Source organism: Oreochromis niloticus, linkage group LG5, assembly GCF_001858045.2.
Source record: "Oreochromis niloticus isolate F11D_XX linkage group LG5, O_niloticus_UMD_NMBU, whole genome shotgun sequence".
Taxonomy (NCBI): domain Eukaryota; kingdom Metazoa; phylum Chordata; class Actinopteri; order Cichliformes; family Cichlidae; genus Oreochromis; species Oreochromis niloticus.
Genome location: NC_031970.2, coordinates 7419048 through 7442085, shown reverse-complemented (window position 1 = coordinate 7442085; position 23038 = coordinate 7419048). Strand labels below are relative to the sequence as shown.

General features: G+C 38.2%; 1 protein-coding gene across 2 annotated transcripts in view; it reads right to left on the bottom strand.

The window, feature by feature from the left end:
• cdh22 (cadherin 22) overlaps positions 1–23038 on the bottom strand; it is a 157937-nt gene that overhangs the window by 70016 nt on the left and 64883 nt on the right. For both annotated transcript variants that reach the window (XM_003456111.5, XM_019359326.2), the window contains one exon: positions 583–1738. In XM_003456111.5, coding sequence (XP_003456159.1) covers positions 583–816 — 234 coding nt within the window. In that variant the 5' untranslated portion in view covers positions 817–1738. The remainder of the gene's footprint in view (positions 1–582; positions 1739–23038) is intronic.

Sequence of the window (23038 nt, the reverse complement as noted above, 5' to 3'; positions counted from 1 at the left end):
TTCAATACATTATACATTTTATTCGTTCTTAGAAATAGAACTTATCTGTTTTTTATTTTTCTGAGTTCTATTAGCTGCAATTCCAGCGAGACAGTAGTTTTGGCCCTTTACAAAGTTTCTTAGTGCTGTAACTTTACAGCTCTAACTTTCATTCAGTTAGGTATGGTTCAAAGTTGCATATGTAATACATCTTCCTTAAGCAGAGAATCTATATTACACTTACAGCATATTTTAAATGAAAAAGAAACCATGACAATTTTGTGCTTGCTTGAATAGGTTGCATATAGCATATGTTACCATGGTGATTTAGCCAAGTAAAAAGAGAGCTACCTTTATGAAACTCTGACTTTAACCTCAACATAGCTTGCCAACATATTAATCTCCCTCCACAGTACATCACTAAAGCTTTCCTGAACATTATCCAGAGTATTATACTTTTTTTTTACCTGAAATGTTTCACCCAAATCTTAACTGCATGCTGAGACATTCTTTCCTTTTTCTTTTCACTACCAACAGTTCAAGGAATTGACACCTGTTCACAAGGTTTTTCAATTATTTATGTAATGAGTCATAATGTCTTACCTTTCCTACATATAGAGGCTCTGTTCCTGTATACTCCTCCACGACAAAGAACTGGTTCCACACCCATCCTCTCTTTACACGTTCAAGCGATGAGGGTCCTTGCTCTTGCTCTCTTTCTCCTGAAGTTGTTGTGCCACTAGTCCTTGAGGCTTCACACCAGGTAAAAATATTGCAGCTAAGTAGAGTTAGTGCTGCCAGTAGTGTCCAAACCCCTGATGTCCATGAAGGAGCCATTTTGATTAAAAAAAAAAAAAAGAAAAGAAAAAAAAGAAAAACAATCCTTCTTGTGTCTACATGTAATGTAAAAGATACATGCAAACAAGAGAAGGTTTTCTGTTGTAGTTTTATGTGAAATGAAACTCCAAAAGGACACGCTTAAAGGTCTTTGTGAAAGAGCTTGAAAGTTAATCCATGGGATCAGAAATCAATCTGAAGTTATCTGCCAAACACAGGGCAGGTCAGAGAGCATATAGGAGTTGTACCACCTGCAGAGTAACGGTTTGCACTGTAACATTGTCAGTAATTCTGATTCTTCGTAGTGTTTACTCCAACTTATAGGGTCCTTTTTATTGTTTGTTTTTCTTAATATTTTGTTTTATGTGACCTAAAGTAGCTGGACAAACTGACTTTGGACAATGTTATTCAAGGTTTTCGAAAGCAACAAAAACAGGCTTTGCTAGACAGGCTCACTGATCATTGAAGGAATTAGGGGGGGCAAGCATAGAATGACATTGAAAAGCATGCCTATGAAGACTGAGAGTGATAGCTTCCATCCATTTTTGACTTCGTATCGATTACTGCTTGCAGTGCTTCCATTTTGACTTCTAGCCATGTCACCTCCAGTAGCTGGTGTGTGTTTCAGGTGGTTTGATACTAAGCTGCCCAAAAATGACTTGATTAAACTTTGCTGAAGAGAAAACTCTTCAGTAGTTCAGCTCCTAGAAAAGTCACAGCTGGCTTTACCTTCTGAAGCAGAAACCTTGAACTGACGAAAGGCCAAAGGATTTTACTGTTGGTGATAATGTTTGGTCTCTGACAGCTTTGCCCTTCAAAACAATCCATTGGTTTGGAAAGTTCATTCTTCAAAAGGTCCTACAGTGTTTTTTCAGCCATTATGACAGCTCCATCGTGGATTGAAGGCAGGAAAAGAGGGAACCTGTAAAACAGAAAAGACACTGTTGTCATGGCCTCAGTATGGAAATAGTTTCTGTTTGATAGATTTGAGGATTGACTAACCAGCAACATTATTATTATTATTATTGTTATTATTATTTTAGTTGTATGTTCTTTCCTTACTTGACCTGTTGTGGGTTATTGGTGTCAGTTTTTCATAGCTCTTTACAATCAATACTAAATGTAATGCAATGTATTCAGTATGCATCAATGTACAAATAAACAATAAATAAAGAACAAATCCTATAGCACCGCTTTTTTGCTCAATTTATCTTTGTTTAACTCTGTGTTTTTGAAGTACAAAACCCATAAGTGTTTTGGTTTTGTTAGGATTATCTGCAACAAACATTTTTCTATTAGTAATTCTTGTGTTCAGCAAGAATTCCAACAATTTCCTGGAGAATGGCGAAAACGGGATAGAAAGACAGGAAACCAGACATGTGGAAAATAGGAAGGAAAGAGAGAGAGAGTAAGGAAAAGAGAGAGGGGGAGTGAGAGAAAGGGAACGCAAGCAAGAAAGGTCACTGTTCATCACACAGCAAACCCAAAGCATCTGTCTGCCTTTCATCCAACTGATGGAGCGGACCTAACCGCAGCCAGCTGATTAATTGCATGAGGGAACACTAATTGGATAAAAGTATTAATCAATTAATTCTATCCAATGAGGCAACACCCCCTAATACTTCAGACAAACATTGGAGAGTAGGAGGGGGTAACAGACATGGTCCTTGGCTGCTGTGAAACATGCACAGAGGATGACAGAAAGGCAGAGTTGACAGAGCAGAGACAGAGAGGGTAAAAGCAGGGTTCTAAAGGAGATAGAAAGGAAGACATGAAGAAATTAAAGGGCCGAGAATATAAGAGGAAATGAAAGAGAGTGTGTTGTGTGGCTGTGGGTGTGATTTATGGCCTCTTTGAAACATTCAGAACAAAAGGACCAAAAGGAAAAGAAACAATAACATTTACTATGTCTCTGGCCTTACAACCTTAAGAAAGAAGATTGCAACACCAGCCGAAGAAAAGCTCCTAAGGCCAGCAGGTGGTTTAACCTATTTCTGCTGGCTTAGAAGGAATTTCTAATCGCGCTCTCCTGCTGCCCGGTAGCAAGCTTGGAGCATCCGGAAATAATTCCTTCTCAGACTGTTGGTCAAGGAAATGTCCGTGGTATTGGAAACCAACTGCTCTGGGGGTGTCCAATCTACAGGGGAAACAGTTCAGGAGTAACTTAAACAGCTCAGATCTCTTTATTAACTTCAGCACAGTGAGTGCTAATAGAAAAACCGTGCATTGATTTCAAAATATACAATTTTGAAAATGTACAAAGATTATCACTATTACAGTTGTGTGATGCAGGGATTGATGTGCTACTCTAAGGTAAGTAATCATATAGCAAATACATATACCATGTGCTTATTTTATGACTAAATGTTCAAGTATTGCATATTAACATTAAGGATTATGAAAGCAGCAAATTTCCACAGGTTTACAATGAAATTAGAAACTAACTGATTTTGTCTTTGGCATGCAAAACTGATGATCAGGTAGCATGTTTATCTATATCTATAAATTCTATGGCAGTCTATGGAGAGGCTAAACTGGCAACAGGCAAGTATTTTTCTTATTTAACTTTTGGTTGTAACATTCTGAAAAATTAAGGCTTGATTGCTCAACCAAAACAGAATGATTATATCACATTCATTTTCCTCAGTAGCTACTGGTAACCTTCCCCAGGTAGCTGAAACAGCAGAGTTTAACAACCTAAGTGCCAGATGGTTTGTTAAACAGATCCATCTGGGAGACGTCCTTGGAAACTTTTTTAGGAAAGGGCAAGCACTTTTGGAAGCCATCAGCCAGCCAGTGATTCTTTCTATGTTCAGAAGGAATGAGAAACCCTGTTCATCAGTGGACAAACCACATATCAGTTGTTGCCCAGAAGATGCTCTACATGCATTAACTCAATGTGGAGCAAATCCAGCTGGAAATTTTTCCTCAACTTTATTAAGAACCAGAACAGGGCTACGTATTAGCCTAGGGTAGCTGGTTGTATTGAAACTGAAAAATTAAAGGACCCTTCTGTTCCATCATATAATCCCACATGATTTAGCAGACCACCCATGTCTTTTAAAAACATGTTCATGTTTGTTACTCTGACTGGTTTTTTTTTTTTTTTTTGGGATACTAAATTTTGTGCTGTTGTTTATCCAGCAATGGATCCTATTACCATCTTATTTATAAACTGATTGGCTTGTCAATGATAAGCTTACCAACAGCTCACAGAGGCAGGAAATGAATGCTAGGGCCATTTGAATGGCAAAAATCATAAACAGGGTTATTACCGTCAACAATTGAAATTAGAATTATTTAACACAAATACACACCGACTAAAAACATCATGTATTGCATTTGTTATAACTCGTCTGGCATCTTACCACCAAATCATTTCTAAGCAACTGAAGTCATTTCAGATGGTTTTTTTTTTTTTTTTTTTGCTCATCAAGTGTTTTCAGTACATCAATCTAAACAAAGCCCACCAGTCTCTGTCAAGTGGTGACTTTCGTTAGAACTGTTAGGCAGAAGTGGCGGTACACTGCTGTAAAGGAAAAGGGTGTACTGGAATTACAATTTCAGATCAAATGCATAAATCGTTATGAAGTAGAATTCAGCACAATAATTTTTGTCTGGTTTTCAGAACTATTGGATGTCAAAATGATAGCTGAAAATATATTTTATTAAATATGCACAGAATACAAGGCCTTCTCTGACCCCAGTAGTCTTTCAGCACTATGCATAACACTGAACTCCGGTGAGATAATTTAGCAGTCACGGACAACTTTGTTTCTCATCACAACTACACAACCCTGGACCTTTTAGTATGTTAGAACAACACCAACGGTGCACAGTGTGCCTTGGCACTACACACATGGCTGCCTGCGTCCACTAACAGTGGGAGTGTGGTTGTTGGCAGCGATAGGCCTATTTTCCAGCATTCTTTTCAGATGGCACTTTGCTCAGACAGCAGTGATACAGAATGTGATCAAGCTTTTCTGGGTCTGCCATGTATCCCTCTCTAAAATCCACCACTTGTTCCTGAAGATAATGACCATTTCCTGCTGCCTGGCACTGGGGATGACAGAGCTTTTTTTCCCCACTGTAGCCAGGCCACACCCACAGTTCTGATAAAGAGCAAGTTCCAACTTCATGTCTTCATACTACTGGACCATATTACCTATCTGTCTGGTGTGTTTTTTTCCCCCCGCAAGATATGCAAAAAACCCTGAGGTTAGCAAATTCTTATATAAAAACAATGTCCTGCTTATCCACCATGACCTCAGGTCCAAGGTCTGGCGAGGCAAAAGTGAATCTTTACTCAGCCAATAAGCTTGCTGCTAAATGCAGTTTAGCATCATCTAAAAACACACTGTACTGATCAAGAAAAAGGCACTGTGATGAGTATAGCCCTAAGCTAAGTGTACTGTTTATTTTGCAGTTTACCTTGCTGTTTATCTTACCTGAGGATAGAACTTCTGGCAAGAAGTACAAATTGTTGTGCACTAGCTGGGCTCTTATTTAATTTTCACAGTGCCACCTGTAGCGACACACCAGCAGCAAATGTAGTGTCTCTAGGGCTTTTAACGCAGTCCTATTTTCCATCTGAACACTAAAAATAACCAAATTCCAAATCCAAGAAGACATGTGTTACTCAAGAAGCACATACTTGACACTGATTATTGTTCATTATTTTTGCAAATTATGTCTAAATAATTACTTTTATTCATTCATTTGTTCAATCCACGTTTCATGCTTTATTCATTGCACACCTCAGAGGAGACAGTTTTAAGAGACAGACTTAAAACTAAGACCCTGAAAAGACAGCCTAAAGACAGTTTTTTGTTTTTTTACCATGTAATGGATTACTGCAATAAGAGTATATTTTTCAGTAATGTAACATTACATTACAGTTGTTTCTTGTGTTACAATGACTCTTCATTTTTCATTTGTCTGCATTCCAGATAGAAAGAAAAAAATATAAATATCAATATCGATTTCATTTCCTGTGTGGGAGGAGGAAAAGGGTGGAGTGCAGTACAGCTCATCAGAATTGGCGATATGGAAATTACGTTTATTTTTATTGCACAAAAGGACAAGACAGAAACAACAGCATTATGCTGCTAACAGAACTTCGGCTCTCTGCAAGCATCTGCGCAGACAACATGTTAATGCACAGCTAGCCAAGAAAGAAAGCTGAGCGTTTGCTGACCCTAACCCAGCAGCCAGAGCCTGATCTTCAACAGGTAACAAAATAATCGATGAATAAATATATAAGGGAGTGTAGCCAGATGAAAGATGAATAATTACTGCCAGGCTCAGGATGGGATTTTGAGCCTGAGCAGAGCAGGTCAGAGTGGGTAGTGTGTCCGGAAAACCAGACGGGTTGCTGGCTGTGCAAAGCAGTGGGGGAGCTGTAGCTGAATGAAGTATCCAGAGTGTGGAGAACTAATCTGAGCAAATAAAGAGTGAGCAGAATAAAGAGCAGAACAGCCTAATCATTTTCAGGCCTGAGCAGGAGAGGTGAAATTGTGAAGAGCTGCAGACTGACGTGGAGCAGAATAATTATTCTGTTATAAAAATTATTCAAACGTGTTTATTACATTTTTGTCACCACCTGTGATAACAATGTTAAAATCAGCTGTTCAGTCTGTTTCACAGTGAGCACTCTATCCATAGTGTTCAGTCACTAACCTGGCAGGCAAACCGACCATGTACTCATGCTTTCCAGCATACTTTTATTATCACGGTTGCTGCTACACACAAACGGCTGCAGCTTTGCAGCTCGCAGCCACACACACTGACAACAACAACACTGACAGGACCCAGTATGGACTCTTTAATGCAGGTGCGGCGTGATTGCTGATGCCGCTCAGGTGTGTCCGCCTCACCGCAGTCGTGCCACCGACCACGCCCCGCTACACAGGGATTGATGATATTTGGCCTGTAAGGCAGGGTTAGGACAGGTGTTCACATGTTGGTGCCATACTCTCTACCCTTCTTGCAGCTGTCAATAAATGCCGGTTACTACATCCGATAGCACAGCAAGTTAAACTCGAAGACCTTCAAAGGATGGCTGGAGAGCAGTGGACCGGAGGTGGGTTTCACATGAAACTATAAATACTTTATAGTCTTTATTTAAGCGCAGCTAATGCTGTTCTTCTGTAATAATTACATTTTTGGATGTGTTAGCTGTTATGTGTTCTTCCATTTGTTTATTAGTCTATTTTAATGAGTATTTTAAAATTACCATCTGTAATGAAGACATCTAAATCACTGATAAAATAGTAAAACCACTAAGAATTAAACCTAAATATGGCTTTTGTCAAAAGGTACTTAAAATGAGAAACATTACATTATTAAATTAACAACTTCTTCAAGAAATGATGTCTACTGTCTTACTACTGTAGGGTTCAGAGCATCGTCTAGGAGTCACCTATAACAAGTTCAAATGTTTATCATAAATATATTTTGTGATGAAAGGAAATGTATGTCTTTTGTTACTTTGTGTGTGTGTGTGTGTGTGTGTGTGTGTGTGTGTGTGTATTTAGAGCGAGAGAGAGAGAGAGAGAGAGACAGGGAGGCAGAACTCTTCTTAAGTCTTTCACTTGACTTAAATTTATCAAATATATTTCTTTTCAAGTTTCCAATTAGATATTTTACAGCTGTGGAGTGATAACTTCAAAGTAATAAAAACACACTGTTTATTCCTCTGTGCCTCAAAGGCAAACAACATTGGGAAGATAGAATTAATTTCTTTTTGCCTATCTGCTTTCCCTGTTCCCTTACAGTAGATGATTTAACAGTAGGACAGGCGGTTTGAATTTGATTAATTAGAGAGCATTTGTATCAAATATTTTCTGTGTGCACCAATGGCCCAGAAGTCGCTTTGCAAACTGAAACATTTGCTGAGCACCAACTGCTTGGCATCCAAAAAATAAAATGTACACTCCTCCATGAAAATCCGTCGCCTTCTGTTCTGCCTGTCCACTTAGGGAATTCCATTAAGTGTGTACACATTTACTTATACTTGGGTCTAAAAGTGGGTAACTGTAATGAGCTGTGGAGAAAAACAGAGCGAGAGAGAGAGAGAGATTTATGTTAGTGTGTTCTGATTTCACTAAAACTTGGCCATCACCACAAAGGAGTCACAAGCCTTAGCTGGCAGAGGCAAATTAGTGGCATGTCAATTACCACCCCTTTGTTTTGTAACAATGGGCAGTAAACCTTGTTGAAAAAAAGAAAAAAATAACATTGATGATTAAAAAAATATATATATGTTTGAAGTACCTATCCTTCCCTGTTCATTTCTCTTTCCACTCCCTCCTCTACTCATTCTCTAGTCCAAAGCTATTGGCAAGCACTGTGCAGCCATTCGTGACCTATTAGAGTGCTGGATTGATTCTAGAGCATGGCTGCAGCCTCTCATCAGTGGGCATGCCCAGAGCAAGCCCTTTGACAGCTGGCAGCGAGCAGACGACAGCCAGGCAAGACTGATCACTGCAAACTGATAGGCATGGGGCCAATGACCAGCAGACAGCCCTCTCTGTCTCTGACACTCTCTCACACACAGATGTGGCCATTCACAGACATGAAAGGGCACAATACATCTATATCTGCGTGTGTGAATGCGTGTGTGTTGATATGCATTTGTTCTGGGACACTGCATGGCCATGCTGTCTTAAATCAGTGGCCTTTTGCCCTTTTCAAAGGAAAATAAGCATTAATATTACTTAGGCTGTTGTTACTATTATTAGAGTGCTTATCAAGCCTTCTTGTTGTGAGCAATGATGTCACTGTCATAGTGTTACATAACGTAATGTATTTTGTTCTTTGTAATTATGTAGGAGATTTACCCGGCAATTATGTTGTGGCGTAAACCGCCACTTAATTGTTTGCCAGAAACTAATATATATTAAATGACTACTGAGGATGTAATTGGCCCACAATATATACTTAATCAGAGTAGATTCCATCTGACGGTGCCACTGTTTCTATGGTCATTGTGTTTTAATTGCTATCCTATTCTTGTTTATTGTCATCTGTTATAGATGTATGGACATTTTCTTTGTTTACATATGGGTTTATTACTCATTTTATCACATTGCACTGGACATCTTGAAGGTCACAGCTGCTTAACACATCTAATCAGCTGTTGATTGTATTTAGCTGTAATAGGTTATATGGTGACCATGACTGGGTAAGGTTAAACACAGCTTTTCCAAGTAACCTCACAGTGTTATGGAAACAGTTGCACTTCTTTTATCTCTTAATTTTTATTTTTCTATTTTGTATTACATTTGTTGTTGTTCTGCCAGCGACTGCTGTCCTTAATAAAGTCTGATTGGAACGAAATATTTAAGAAAGCCAAAAATCCTAAAGTCAAAGAGATCTAAATTACCCAAGTATTAATTAATTAATGACAACTGATAAAGCTCACCTCTTGAAATGTGTGTTAGAAAATGACACTGACAAGCCAGCAAACTGGTCAGTGTTTTGTTTTGACATTGTCTTCAAAACAGGTTTTCCCCAGTTTTTTTTCTCCACACTGTGATAAGCTTGTTATCTTTGCCTCTCTATTCTGCCATTAGCCCTCTCTTCTCTCTATCATGCCTCCCTTGACCAATCAGATTAGACGCCACTTCAGAGAGTTGTGTGGAGTGCATATATGAGTGCTGTGAACTACTGAGCGAAAAATACTGGCAGCTTCTTTTTTCCAGTGAAATACCTTTTAACTTGGGTTGAAAAAGATGAATCATTCACTGCAGAGATTTGTAGCATTTGTCAGTGCCTTCAGTATGAAGCAGATCAAGCTTGATCATTTTAAGGCAGTGACAATTACTGCAAACACAGACTCCATAGCTACAACAAAAGCTAGCAAAGCAGGTAGCTGACAACCTCTCATCAGACGCCTTAATGTACTGACAGGATAGATGAGTAGAAGCCCTACTGGCATCATTAAATTTGTGATCTCCCATGTTACTGACACAGATTTAAAAAGAAACAGTCAGTGTTTGGAGGCCTTAATGTCTTTCTTTGTATATTTAAAGTACTCTGAATTGCTTTTGCTTTTAAAAAAAAGTGCTATACAAATACATTTTGTTGCCCTCCATATCTGTTAAAATACAGCAGGAAAATAGACTAAAGTATGTTATACTGTAGCTTATCAGAGCGCTGTCCCTGATATTGTGCAGGTTTTTCATGTTTAGGATCCCAGTGAACCTTTTGACATTTTCTCTTTAAATGACCATACCTTTAAAAAATATTTCAAAAAAAACTATATCGCACAAATTTTGGTGATTATCTTATTTTTTTATTGTAACACCTGATTTAAAAGTCTCTGTAATTCCAAAATTGTCAGCTTGGCATTGGGTTTAATTATATTTCTCTACATGTTCCCCTGTTAATATTTCTTTTCCCACCCTATCCCTATTCTTGAGCCACCCCTTATATGTAGGGATGGGTTAGGTAGGTTTAGAGATGTATTGAAACATACATAAAAATACTATATATAAGGCAAAAGTAGAGTTTGTATAATTCTACAGGGTTTGAAATCCAGTATTTTTATTGACGTTATTCTACGACATGACTTATAGTGTTCTGTTGTGTGCTATTCTATCCAGGTACATTTTCACTCCATTTACAGTGTGGTTGAGGTTAGTGTCAGTCTGACAAATTACGCCAATCAGATGATATTGCATGTTACATGTTGGATTGCATGTCAGATTCTGATTCTATTTCTGATAAAAATCAGTGAAAGAATATACTGCTACTCATACTTGTTCTGTTTCCTCAATTTAGTTAATAAAGAATCACCTTGTCGGTGCAAAAATACAAATTTATGACTAAATGTTATGTTTGGCATTTTTCATTGATGCAGCTAAATAAAGTGAAACAAATTATGTGGGGGGTTTTTTTGTTGTTGTTGTTGTTGTTTTGAGACACTGCTAGTCAAAAACTGCCCAAACTGAATTAAATAAAATACTAATAATACTACTACTACTACTACTACTAATAATAATGATAATAATAATGATAACAACAATAATAATAATGATAACAATAATAATAATAATGATAATAATAATAATAATAATAATAATAATAACAATAATAATAATAATAATAATAATAAATCATTCCTGGACTGAAAATGAGTGACAAAATACTCAATGTTTAAAGAGAAAATGTGAAATCCCTTACAAATTTACAAGAAGGTCTGGCTCCTTGCAAGCAAAATATAAAGAAATGAAGGGTGGTTCAAGATTTTTGCACTGTACCCATTGACCAGATTTCAGCTATAACAGTTTAACACTATAGTGAGTCTTGCCTCAGTTTTACCTTGAAGTGGTGGTGGTAAACATTACACCTGCACTTTATGCAAACACAACAGTCACTAACAGCAGACCAGGAATTGTCCAAGAATTCAGTCCAAGTCTATATGATAGCCTTGAACTACATTTTGAACCATGCAAAAATCTGAAGTAGTGAAACAAAATTCTCCCTACAACTGAACTTGCGAACTTGTGAAAAATGTCATGCAATAATTCATGATTCATGTTTTTACAGGCATTGGTGTGTGATGTAACTGGTCAAAAATGCAGCGTTCTCCTGCCTTGCTGGCCTCTTTTTTTTTTTCCTTCTGGGAAGCTTGTATAACAAAACCTAAATGCAGGCAAAGACATAGACACTCACTCACCCAGACACATATGCATAAACACAAAGCAAGCACACTTTTCACACAAATGTGCATAGAAATCATATGCAAACCTTGGTATTTTATTTTGTTAATGTATTCCAGCTTGTACACCACAATAAACTTTCTCACCCATCCTATCATTTGTTCCCTTCCTCACTTTTCCTTAACTGCTTTTTTTAATATATCAAAGCCCTCTTTTCTTTACTTTGCCTTTTTGTCTCTGTTTCTGTAACACACTGCCATTGCTGTCTGCTAACAGTTCTTTCTCTTTGTAACTTTGTTTTGTTGTCTTTTCTTTTTGGCTTCAACTCACACTTTGTTTTGTCTTTATACCTTTTCTTGATGTCTTCCTGTCTTTGTCCGCTCTGCATTGCCTTAAAATGCATGTTCTCATATTAGTTTTCTAAATTCACTGTTTATTGAACACGTGGACATTGTTTTTTATTAGTCATCAGATATTTTTTAAACATATATGCAGGCAAATATTTCTGTCTTCACCCACACACTAACAAAATCTGACAAATCAGTTGAACCTAGTATCATTAGAGAATATCGCTGCATCTCTCTCTAATAACAGCTTCTCATTTCAGGGGCCATGGTGACAAAAACAGCACAAGTGATTACAATCTGACGGAAGGAGTTTATATTTGGAAGTTAATAGCCTGAGGTTAACACATGGCCACATTTATTCCCTTCGGGCCCCCTCACTCGCCGCAGTATATCTGTGCTTCGGATTGATGTGTGCACTGGTTTTGCATTTACACAAAACCATTCCTATGCACACACACACATGAACACACACGAGCATGCACAGTTTAATACACACAGACTCTGTAGATAGCAGGCATAGAGGGCTCCAACTTCCATTGCCAGAATCTCCCCATCAGATGGATGAAAGCTGCCATCAAAGCCAGGCCCAGGAGGAGTTCAGACAGTCTGCTTATTCGAGTGAACCCAACACCAGAGTCCAATCCCCTCTGCCATGCTTATTAAATAGCCTATTTTGTCATTTCCAATCCCAATTTGTCACAGTCACTTGGCTCAGCAGCCCTGTGTCATGTCACAGAGGGGTGAAAAAAAGAAGCAGAGGCACAACAGAAAACATGTCTGTTTCTGTAAAGTGTTTATGTTGCAATGGTAAAGTTTTAATGGGCTGTTTGCTATGAGACAAACTAGAAAAAATAGCAGTTGCCTTTGGACGACAGAAACACGGGCACTGGAAGTTGTTAAATTATCAGAAATGGGAAGAAATGATGAGCACGTATGATATAATAAAACGCATTGTACTGTGCATTTTTTGCTTAGCTTAGCTTAGCTGGCATATTGATTTTTTTTTTTTATTAAGTCCAAATACAAACTTATCATGTAGACATATGTGTACTTGTTCTAACATGAAATAACATTCTGTCCAAAGTGCAATCCTACACTGTTTTTACACAAGTCGATAAAACTGTTCAGTGAAATGTGTCCACAGCTTTAAAGCACAATGGCTCTCATGTCATAATTGCCCAAACATTAAATCCAAATCAACACATAATCCGCTATTCAAACCACCTCTGCACAAACATCTAACACATTTCATCCATCTGAATTAATCAATCTCACTGTAGCCTAACAAGGATTCGAGTCCTGTCTGTTTGGCTGCCAAACATCCCATACTCCAGCAGCATGCTAGTTGGACCTTGCTATTGTTTGGGTCTCTCTCTCCCAGACTGGACTCTATATTCTGGATCCAAAACCCCATGTTGTATTGGCAAGTCAATGATATGCAGTCGAGCGTGACTGGGGAGAACAAAATCTGCATTGACACAGGGAACTGTCTAGAGAATGGGTGCTGCTTTGAATTAGGCTGCTGTGTTTGCTTATGGGTTATAATGAGAGGTGACATATTGTCAGTGCCTTGCTAAAGCTGGTCTTCTAATTACACTAATTGCTGCTTTTCCACCCCCATCCCTCGCTCCCTCCCTTTTCTATTCAAATCACTGCCCGCCCCCCCTCCCTTGCTCCCTTTCTCCCATGCCAATACTGTTGCTACTCTTCAAAACTCAAAAGCTTCCACCCACATACCAAGATGAGCCTGCACCCACTCTCTTGTCTTTCTCACTGTCCTCACAGCCATTAATTTTCCCTAAACTTCTTTTTCAAGAACTAACCGTGTTCCATTAAATTTTCCATCTTTCTGCTTCTATCTGTCTTTGCCTTTCTGCCTCTCTTTCTCTCTTTTCTCCCCACGGGAGTAGTCTTTTTGTCCATACATGCCACAGTGTCCACTACTACTGCAAAAGCCCCTGTGCCTGGGCTGCCAGCTGCACAATTACTAAATCGTTCATCTCACGGGTGGCTGGTGCTCAGTATCCCTAGCTTTGGCTGGTAGAAAGAGAGAGGGAGGGATAAAGAGAAACTGAGAGAGAGGTAGACTGGACTAAGACTCTGGGCCAGGTTTCTCCTCTCAGGCTCTGTGTGTGTTTCTACTTACACATGTGTGCACGCATGTGTGCAAAGGAAATATTATGTTAGTGTGTGTGTTCATGCATACACGGAGGTGCATGTGTGCATCTCAGTGAAAGACAGATGATGGCCAAGGTAGCTGACAGCTGTCAGTGCACATGGGCCTTGCATGGTAGAAGAGCACTGGTGTCTGTCAACACGCTGCTCTGACTCTGTCCTTAGCACCAAGCAGGCTATACTAGGACCCTCTGGTACAACAACAGACCAGTGCTGCCTTTGAGAGCTGCGTCTAGCCAATGCAGACACAAAAGTAAGCAATTTGGATGGGCTGCCATAACACCAAGTGGTCGACTATCTTAGAGAACTAGTATGACAAGTTTCTTTGCTCTTTTTATGAAAGGATGTGTCATGGCTCAGGAGTGTTTAGAGTTCAGAGCAATTTAATTAATGCCTTGTGACCTTAGGTTCACTTGGCACTGAGTCGTTACAAATTGTCACACTACTCCATGAAAAGCGCTATCCTGTGGAATCCGTTATGGTGTTTAAAATACAGTTTCACAGAAAAAACTCCAACCATTTCAAACCATGCATTTCAGGAATGCACACTTACGTGTTTGTTTATTTTTTGGCATTCCTACGTTCCTGTCTAACAGAATTCATCACATTTTTGACCTGCACAAGATAGAGAACATTAAAATATATTAAAAAAATACATCTCCCTTAACAGGAGTATCTAGTAGAGTACAGATTATTGCATTGGTACTGTGCTCTATACTATAAAAAATAAGTAGAAGATAGGAGACTACCTCATCACTCAGATGCACAGATATCTGAGGAAGAAATTTAACAGTGAAACTGAAAATATGGAAGAACTCTTTACAAAACAGCCAACTAATATCAAAGGTGCCTTGCACAGAGAGTTTGAGCACAAAGAGATGAATAGCAAGATTAAAAGATGTTGACAATTTTAAATTGGCTGAAGCTAAAGACTGGCTGATTAAGCTAAACTTTCAAACAATACTAAGATAGCTCCCGTCTGGAATGGAGGAGAGAAAGTAGAAAGGATATATGGAAAGAACAACCTGAGAGAGCAGATCAAATACTGTATGTATGTAAGAACTGAAATATACACCTTGGGAATGAGGCTCAGGGTACCTGAGATACAAAATGACTTACTTGAGAAAGCGAAACACAACAAGAGAAAAGAGAGAACTGGATGAGAGAGCTTTGAGAGAGCACCACAAATGAAGCTTTCCATACTCATAACAGCATGTGTGAGTTTGTTTCTTTAAACGAAACTCATCTCCTGGGATAAAATGTCAGTGAATGTGTAGAATGTGGTCTAACGGAAAATGCAATATCAAAGCAGTTGAGAATATCAAGAGGTGAGGGTTGTTAGTAAGGTCTAATTCATTAAAGAAAATACAGCAAAGCAGATTCGGAAAATAATGAAACTGTAAGAGATACTGTACCTTCCTTAAACACCCATATGGGATGTATATGGATACATTAAAGTGCTCAAACCTTTAGCAAAACTCAAGAGGAATAAAATAGTATGGTGAGTTTGGTTGATTGTCCTTTAACTCTGATGATCCCAGTGTGGATAACGCAGCAAATACTGGAATAAGAAGTTGTGTTATGTGGTCAAACTAACACAATGCTGTACATTTTTCTTTCTGTGGTTTAAGTTTATGATGAAACTGGGGTGTAATTTAATGATCAGCAGCGATATGTTCTAACAGTAATCAAACTATAAATAATTCTGTTCCAAAAACTTTAAAGTGATTCCCACAGAGATAAATAAACATTAAAGTAACAGGAAATAACTGCTATGAAAGTTATGAATATACAGTGGTCTGTATGTTTTTTGAAGAGCTAGCATGAAAAACACTAGACTCAAAAACTCTCTAGCTAGCAAAAACTCTTTAACTAGAGACTTTGGTAGTGAAGGGATCTATAAAGTAAGGCACAAGGAGAACATGCAAACTACACACAATAAGGCCCCAGCTAAACTGCAGGTTCAAACCCAGAACCTTCGACGTGAGCTGACAGTGTTAAGCACTACACCACTGTATTGCCTTCGGATGTAAATCCCCAAAAGATGATTGCAACCTGCTGTCAAACAGTCAGGGCATTATCTTATTGGACACTTTATATAAATACAAAATGTGTATGTATAAATTTATGCAGTTTAACAGTAGTTAGAAACAGTGTGAAATATAACGAGTCCATGTTTTCACATCCTGTTATTCATGTTCCTGGAATATGGTTTCAAATAGTTTCTGGGACTCCAGAATTATATGGGATTAACATCTTACATTTTATCCCTGATGTAGAACCAGCATGGTCAGATTGTAGAATAAGCTGTTGGGATTAACATCCAATAGACTGCCAAGGGGGGGGGTGAAGTAAAATAGATGAAAAAAATAAAGTTAAAAAGAAAGATTTCACTGAGGTTTGTCTGGGATATCAGGGTAAATGTTCAATATTCATCTTTTTTTGGAGGTATTATAGTTTTTTTAAGATAACCAGAAAACAAAATCTTTTCAGCATGCCGTGGTCTTTCTGATGTTGGAAATAAAAATAAAAAAACTCATCTAGGAGGCAACGAAGACACCTAAGTTGTCCAAACCACTGTAATAGTTTGTTTTCAATGGAGATGAGGCAGTGGCTCCACAATAAGCCTCTCTCAATTGAATAAACTCCAGACCTTGTATCTATGAGTGACCACAGACACTTTCAGGGAGAGCCCATTTCTATTGTATTGTATCTTAGTCTTTCAGTCACTATCCACAGTTTGTGGACATGGGTGAGTATAGTATTGTAGACTGACATCCACAGTTCTTTCCTCACTACATTAATAATGACAGGCACTGCATTGATCTATGTGTCTCCCCATTTTGTCTCTACATTTAAACAGGAAAATGAATAAAATCAGGGGTTACAGTTGGATTTGGCATGTTTACGAAACCCAGTATGATCTGTAATAGTGGAGGAAAAGAATCGCTCAGAAATAAGTTTCATTCATTTCTGTTGTGAGTACAAGTACATTTTGGTTACAGGCTGTGATCAGCTGTCTTTTGTTGCATGTGCTCTAAATTTCATTGCTTTCAGTGGATTCAACATGATACATACTGATCTTACATGCACTATCATGTCTAATTTCAGATTAAATGTTGCAGATCATCAAACAAATGTTTATATTAAACCAAGATAACTGGAGTAAATGTGTGTAACTGTAGATCGAAAGCACTTACAGTAAGCATAGAAAAAAGTCCTTGTATGAATGGGTGTGAATGAAGCATGTTGTATATACACTGCTTTGAGTGGACAGGTAGAGAAGAAAAGAACCAGTGTGTTTACCATTAAATCAGATTTAGATGCTTTGCCGTGACATTAAACAGCCTGTTCATGCTCATAAACTCTTCTCTTTATCTCCCTTTCTGTCTTCCTTACATTTTTCTCCATTTGCGAGTGAGTTATCTCGGAACTTGGGAAACCAGCTGCTGGACTTTTGGAAGAGGAATGTTTCTCCTTTCTTGTCTGATATAGGATTCTAGCTGCTCTATAGTCCTGGGTCTTCTTTGTCATTTTTATCATTTTTATTTCATGGTTCTCCAAATGTTTTCAGTTACTGAAAGGTCTAGACTACAGGCAGGCCAGTTAAATATTAAGACTCTTCCACTACAAAGCCATGGTCTTGTAACAGATACAGTATGCAGTTTACTGTTGTCTTGCAGAAATATGCAAGGCCTTCCCCGAAAAAGACAAATCTGAATGGCAGCATAGTTTGCTCTAAAACCTCTATATACCTTCCAGTACTAATGAGGCCTGTCCAGAGTCCATCTGAGCCACCTCAAAACTAACAAAACAAGAAAAGCATAAAGCTGAAGTGAGGAAGTGAGGATGTTAAGTGTCACTGCTCAATGTCTCACAGATATAAGTATCCTAAAGATCCTGCTGAGGTACCACTGACCAGTACACAGTCATGAACTAGTGCAGGGGTCTGCAACCTTTTACACCCAAAGAGCCACTTGGACCCGGTTTCCACGCAAAAGAAAACACTGGGAGCCGCAAATACTTTTTGACATCTAAAATGAAGATAACACTGTATATATTGTTTTTTATCTTTATGCTTTGTGTGAACAACTAAGGTGTGCTGCTTATGAAATCCATGAAGTGCTACAGAGAAAATTAAATTATATTTATGTAATCAACACATTTTGAACTCTTAAAGAAATATAACAAAAGGAAAGACACCAACCTGAACTAAAATGATCCATGTAGCAAACAAAAACTGTTGTCAGCCGCCACCCTTATATCGCCTTTGGGCTGTTGGAGCCTTGACCTGACTCTTAAAAAATAATTGGAAAAAAGCACTATGCTGCTGAAAAATGAAAAATAGATATTTGCAAAATTCTGCCTAAATATGTATTTTACCTGGCTAATGCGTGCGGCGGGGCGTGGTTTGCAGCGCTGCTGCAGGGGAGGCGGACGCACCTGAGCGACACCTGCAATCACGCCTCGCCGCCTTAACGTCTGCGCTATCTGTGCTGTTGTGTTGTCGGGCTGTGAGCTGAAAAGCTACAGCACCGGCTGTATGCGTACAGCAACCGTGTGTGAAAAGTGCTCAATAAAGAGATGCTGAAAAGCATGCTCATGGAAACATCGTCAGGTCTGCCGTGATTTGTTTACAATGGGACTTCTGCAGCTCTGCGCACAGAGTCCGCAAATCGGGGCTATACGAAGTCAGTTTATGCAGGACTGTAAGCTGTCATCTGTCAGGCGTGAACGGTGTTTGTCTTTAACATAGTTCACGGTGGAGAACAGCTGCTGCCATAATGTGGATCCGAAGATCCATAATTGGCCTACCTGGGGGTGAAAGTCTCGATAAATGCATGGCGTTTCGGCGGGTATACCGGCTTCCGCGAGTGTGACTCTTATTTTGAGCGATGAAAAAATAATCGAATATAATTTTATTTTTATATTTCAATATCACAATAATCTTCCAATTTAGAACTACGAGTTAAAAAGAACTAACATAAATAAAATACACTTCAGCGAAATACTTCTAATTTATTTGCCCAAACCAGGCGGAGCCGCAGTATAAGGACTAAAGAGCCGCGGGTTGCCGACCCCTGAACTAGTGGATAAAAATGATCTCATCCATCATCAGCAGTTCAGAATTCAGGTGAAAAAAAGACACATATGAAGCTTCTCCATTAGCTTCATATATACTTCCTGCTATTATTGCAACACAGTGTTTTAGAGGTTACCTTTTGTATGTAGTACATCAGAGAATAAATGAAGCCTTTGTCAAAAAAGGCCCATAAAACTAATAAAAATAATTACTATATCACCACATGAGCTAAGTAACACTACTGAAAAACCCTGTCATTAAACACTGATGTTGTTAAAACTTGACTATGCAAAGAAAAGAAAGAGTACATTCTCTGTGATTAAGTGGAAATTAGCTGCCAGGTTTTTATCAGCATACATTCAGCATTTGAGCTAAGTGACATATTCAAGTTTGTGTTCAGCATATGAAATATAATTGCTGCCATCCAGATTATGCATTCTTGAGAAAATGCCTTTCTCACTTCAGTAAAACAATGTAAGAATGCATTTTATATATATTCCATCAGCATTTGTAGCAAAGGAGCAGAATGTCAAAATCTTCTCAGTGTCATGGTTTCTTTTTGCAGACACAGTTGATCAAACTTGACATCAATCTAAATGAAAGCATGGATCCATTCTACATTTTAGCAAATGCTCAGGCTGCTACTAGTAGTGTAACAGTGTGGGGTGTATTTTCTTGGCATGCTACAGCCTACCTGAGAATTGTGGCTGACTACTTCCATCCCTTTATGATCACATTACATAATGTGCCATGTTCAAAAGCCCAGATCATTTCAAACTGGTTTCTTGAACACAAGAGTCATAGCTGAAGGTATGCCATCACCGATTAGGGCATTTCCGAAGGCAAAAAGGGGTTTAACCAACATGTACCTAATAAAGTGGCCATGTGCATATGCGTGACTGTGTTTATTGTCACAGTAATATTCAATTTTCTATTCAGCATTTCAGTTAAATGACCTGATAAAAACTGCAAATCCTCACGTTACATTTTGTTTTTATTTGTGTTTTAGACAGCGCCTCAAATATATTTTCTGAACACTAAAAAAAGGGAAAACAAATCTGTAACTATCCCATGGATATTTGTTAAGAAGCGGTCTCATAGCGTGAAATCACGGGCAAAACCTCAAAAGTGCAAACATGTTTTTCCATATTTAATATTTCTTCATTTGCAAAGTCTGTTGCTAATGTTCTGTTTTCGTTTATGGAAGAAAAAAATCTTTCTTTGGAGTAATCTCTTAATCCGTCTCATAATTTCTGTTTATCCCTCACTTTTTCGTCTCCTGTGTATGTATCTGTAAGTATGAGTGTGTTTGCTCTGCGTGTGTGTTTACTCTCCCTCACTTTGATCACACTTCAGCTGCTTTGTTTATAATCATGTTACATACAATCTCTAATCCTTTAATATATTCAGAGGAGTACACATTTCGCAAGGACTTCAGAGGCAATAACATGTTTATTTTACTTTCTTCTTTATCACTTGGTAAATCGAAGCAATATGTTGTGACAACAGCCAATTTTAAACCTCAAATCGAGAAGTAAATATGTACAAAGTAAAAACAAGGCACGCACTGTAGTGTACACAGCTTCCTCTCCTCTGTGTACTGAGGCTCCTTCAGCCAGGAAAAATATAAAAACATAGTCAACAGTGCCAAAAATAAATTTGCAAAGGTCAGCAAGTTGCAATCGATTATTGATCATAGTTAATTGAACTGATTAAAATATTCCCCAAAACAAAAAGAAAGAAAGAAACAAACAAAAATCCCTTGTCTAATAAAGAGAAAAGAAAAAGTGTTTTCTTATCAACCAAATGCCGGGCCATAACATACACTTAATTTTCTTCTCAGTGTAGCTCATTTTTCAGCTTGAATGCTTTAACTAGGTTGTCATACATCTTAACTACATGCCTGCTGTGTGGTTACTCAGCTATAAACAACTAAATATGCATGTTTCTTCCCACCATCAACTACGTTGATGGTTAAGTGTTTATATGTGGCTGCGGTTTTGAAAGCGTGTGTGAAGACCTCCTCAAAGGGATTTCTGTTTACCTCCCTTGTGGTTCCTGGTGAAAAAGTTACAAGAAAGTACATTAAAAAAAAAAAACTGAATTTAAAAAATAAGTTGTTATGGACCCCATGTGTTTGTTGCACATATAAAAAGTCACAAATCCCAGTACATATATGCCTCGACAATATCATAAGTTCACAGCTGACGCATGCAGCTGATGCGAGATGACATCTTAGTTGTTGCGTTTGGAGCGCACAATAGGAAATGACATCCCTGTTTTCACATTAAGGGAAATGAACATGTTATTTGCAGAAAGGTCAAGCCTCCAAGCCCGAGGACAGGTTGTATAACTGCAGTAATTATTATGTAGCTGCTCAGGAATTAGAGGAAACTTCATGTCAAATGTCAACATCCAGGACACAGGCTGTTTGAATCCTTATCTGTGGGTGTTCAAATGTCAGTGTTGAGGAAGTCAGTTGGGGGGAAAAAAGTAATTCATTAAATATGATTACTTTATTGAGTTTCTCACATTATTATTCAATTTCTAAAAGTCATACCATTCTGCACTTGTCATTCATGTCATATTCAAAATTTGTCTGAAATATTGTAGATGGGAAAATGACTTTAAACTCTTTGAATTCAGCTTAATACATTTTATAATGCTTAGCAGGGTTTAAGTCACACATATCAATATCCCTCCCATGGTGAAGTATCTGTTTCACAATGATGCTTTTTATTTATTTTTTGACACTGTTTACTGGATTTTGGCTTTCAGCCTCAATCTCAGGGTGTTAAGAGCAAAACAAGACAACTAAATTCTTCCCAGAAATGGAGCGATTACGGTCCTGGATGCACTTTCAAGCACGTTGAAGCAGCTGAGTGTTCTTTAAACCAGTGAATCTGGATGCAATTGTTTGCATCCTAAGGAGATGCGGCCTAAGCTGTTTTAGAGAGCTGGAAGCAATGAATATAGAGCATGCAAAAATCAGCCAACAGCAACTGATTTCACATAATAGCCACTTCACAAGACACACCTCCTCATCATCTCAGTGAGAGCCTTTTCCAAAATCAATAGTTGGCTGAACATTCACTTCTTCATAGTTACACACACACACACAATCCTCTCAGCAGTGTACAAACATACACACCAGTACTAGAACATACTAACACCCCCACCTTTATCTGTTCTGAATTTTATGACTTTTTTTGCAGCCTGATAAATATTTCAAGTGGCTACCAATTCTCCAAAGTCCTCTAGGGACATGAGATCAATTATCGTGTGTAAAGTCAAGCATGGAGGCACACAGGAAGAAACCTGCTTGTTATCCTCCCAGTTATAGATAAACAGAGCAAATGTTCCTAGATAAATACATAGATCACACTCCAAAACTGAACTCTGCTGGTAAGGGCTGTTACAACACCCATTTGTTTTCTGCAGCAAACCTCCCCTGGGTTAAAGGAACCAAAGTTGACACTTTATGGGGCAAGAAGTCAAATAAAACAAATTGCCTCAGCTTCAGATACAAGAGAATTTGCTCTCTGTGCCCAACAGCAAAACAAATGGGATAGTGGGAAGATGGTTCCTCTCCTTTTAGGTTTATAATGCACATCTACTCACTGTAAATGCAGACAACATTTATATCAGTCATGCACATGTTTAAAAATAATAAATAAAAGAATGTATTATGATTATGATTTTAATGGCAAAGAAGTTGGTGGGCTTAAAAATCGTCATACCCGCCTACAAAAGAGCTTTGTGTCAGAATTGAAACTAAAAGCTGAAATGAACTGAAGAATTAAACAGAACGACTAGAAAAAGTGGAGGCAGAAAAGAGAAAGAAAGGCTTGAATATTGTGAACAAATGGAGCATTCATGTATAAATCGACTGTAAGTTCTGCTTTTTTTCCTTGTTTATTTTCAAAATATTTCATTCACTTTAAATGTAT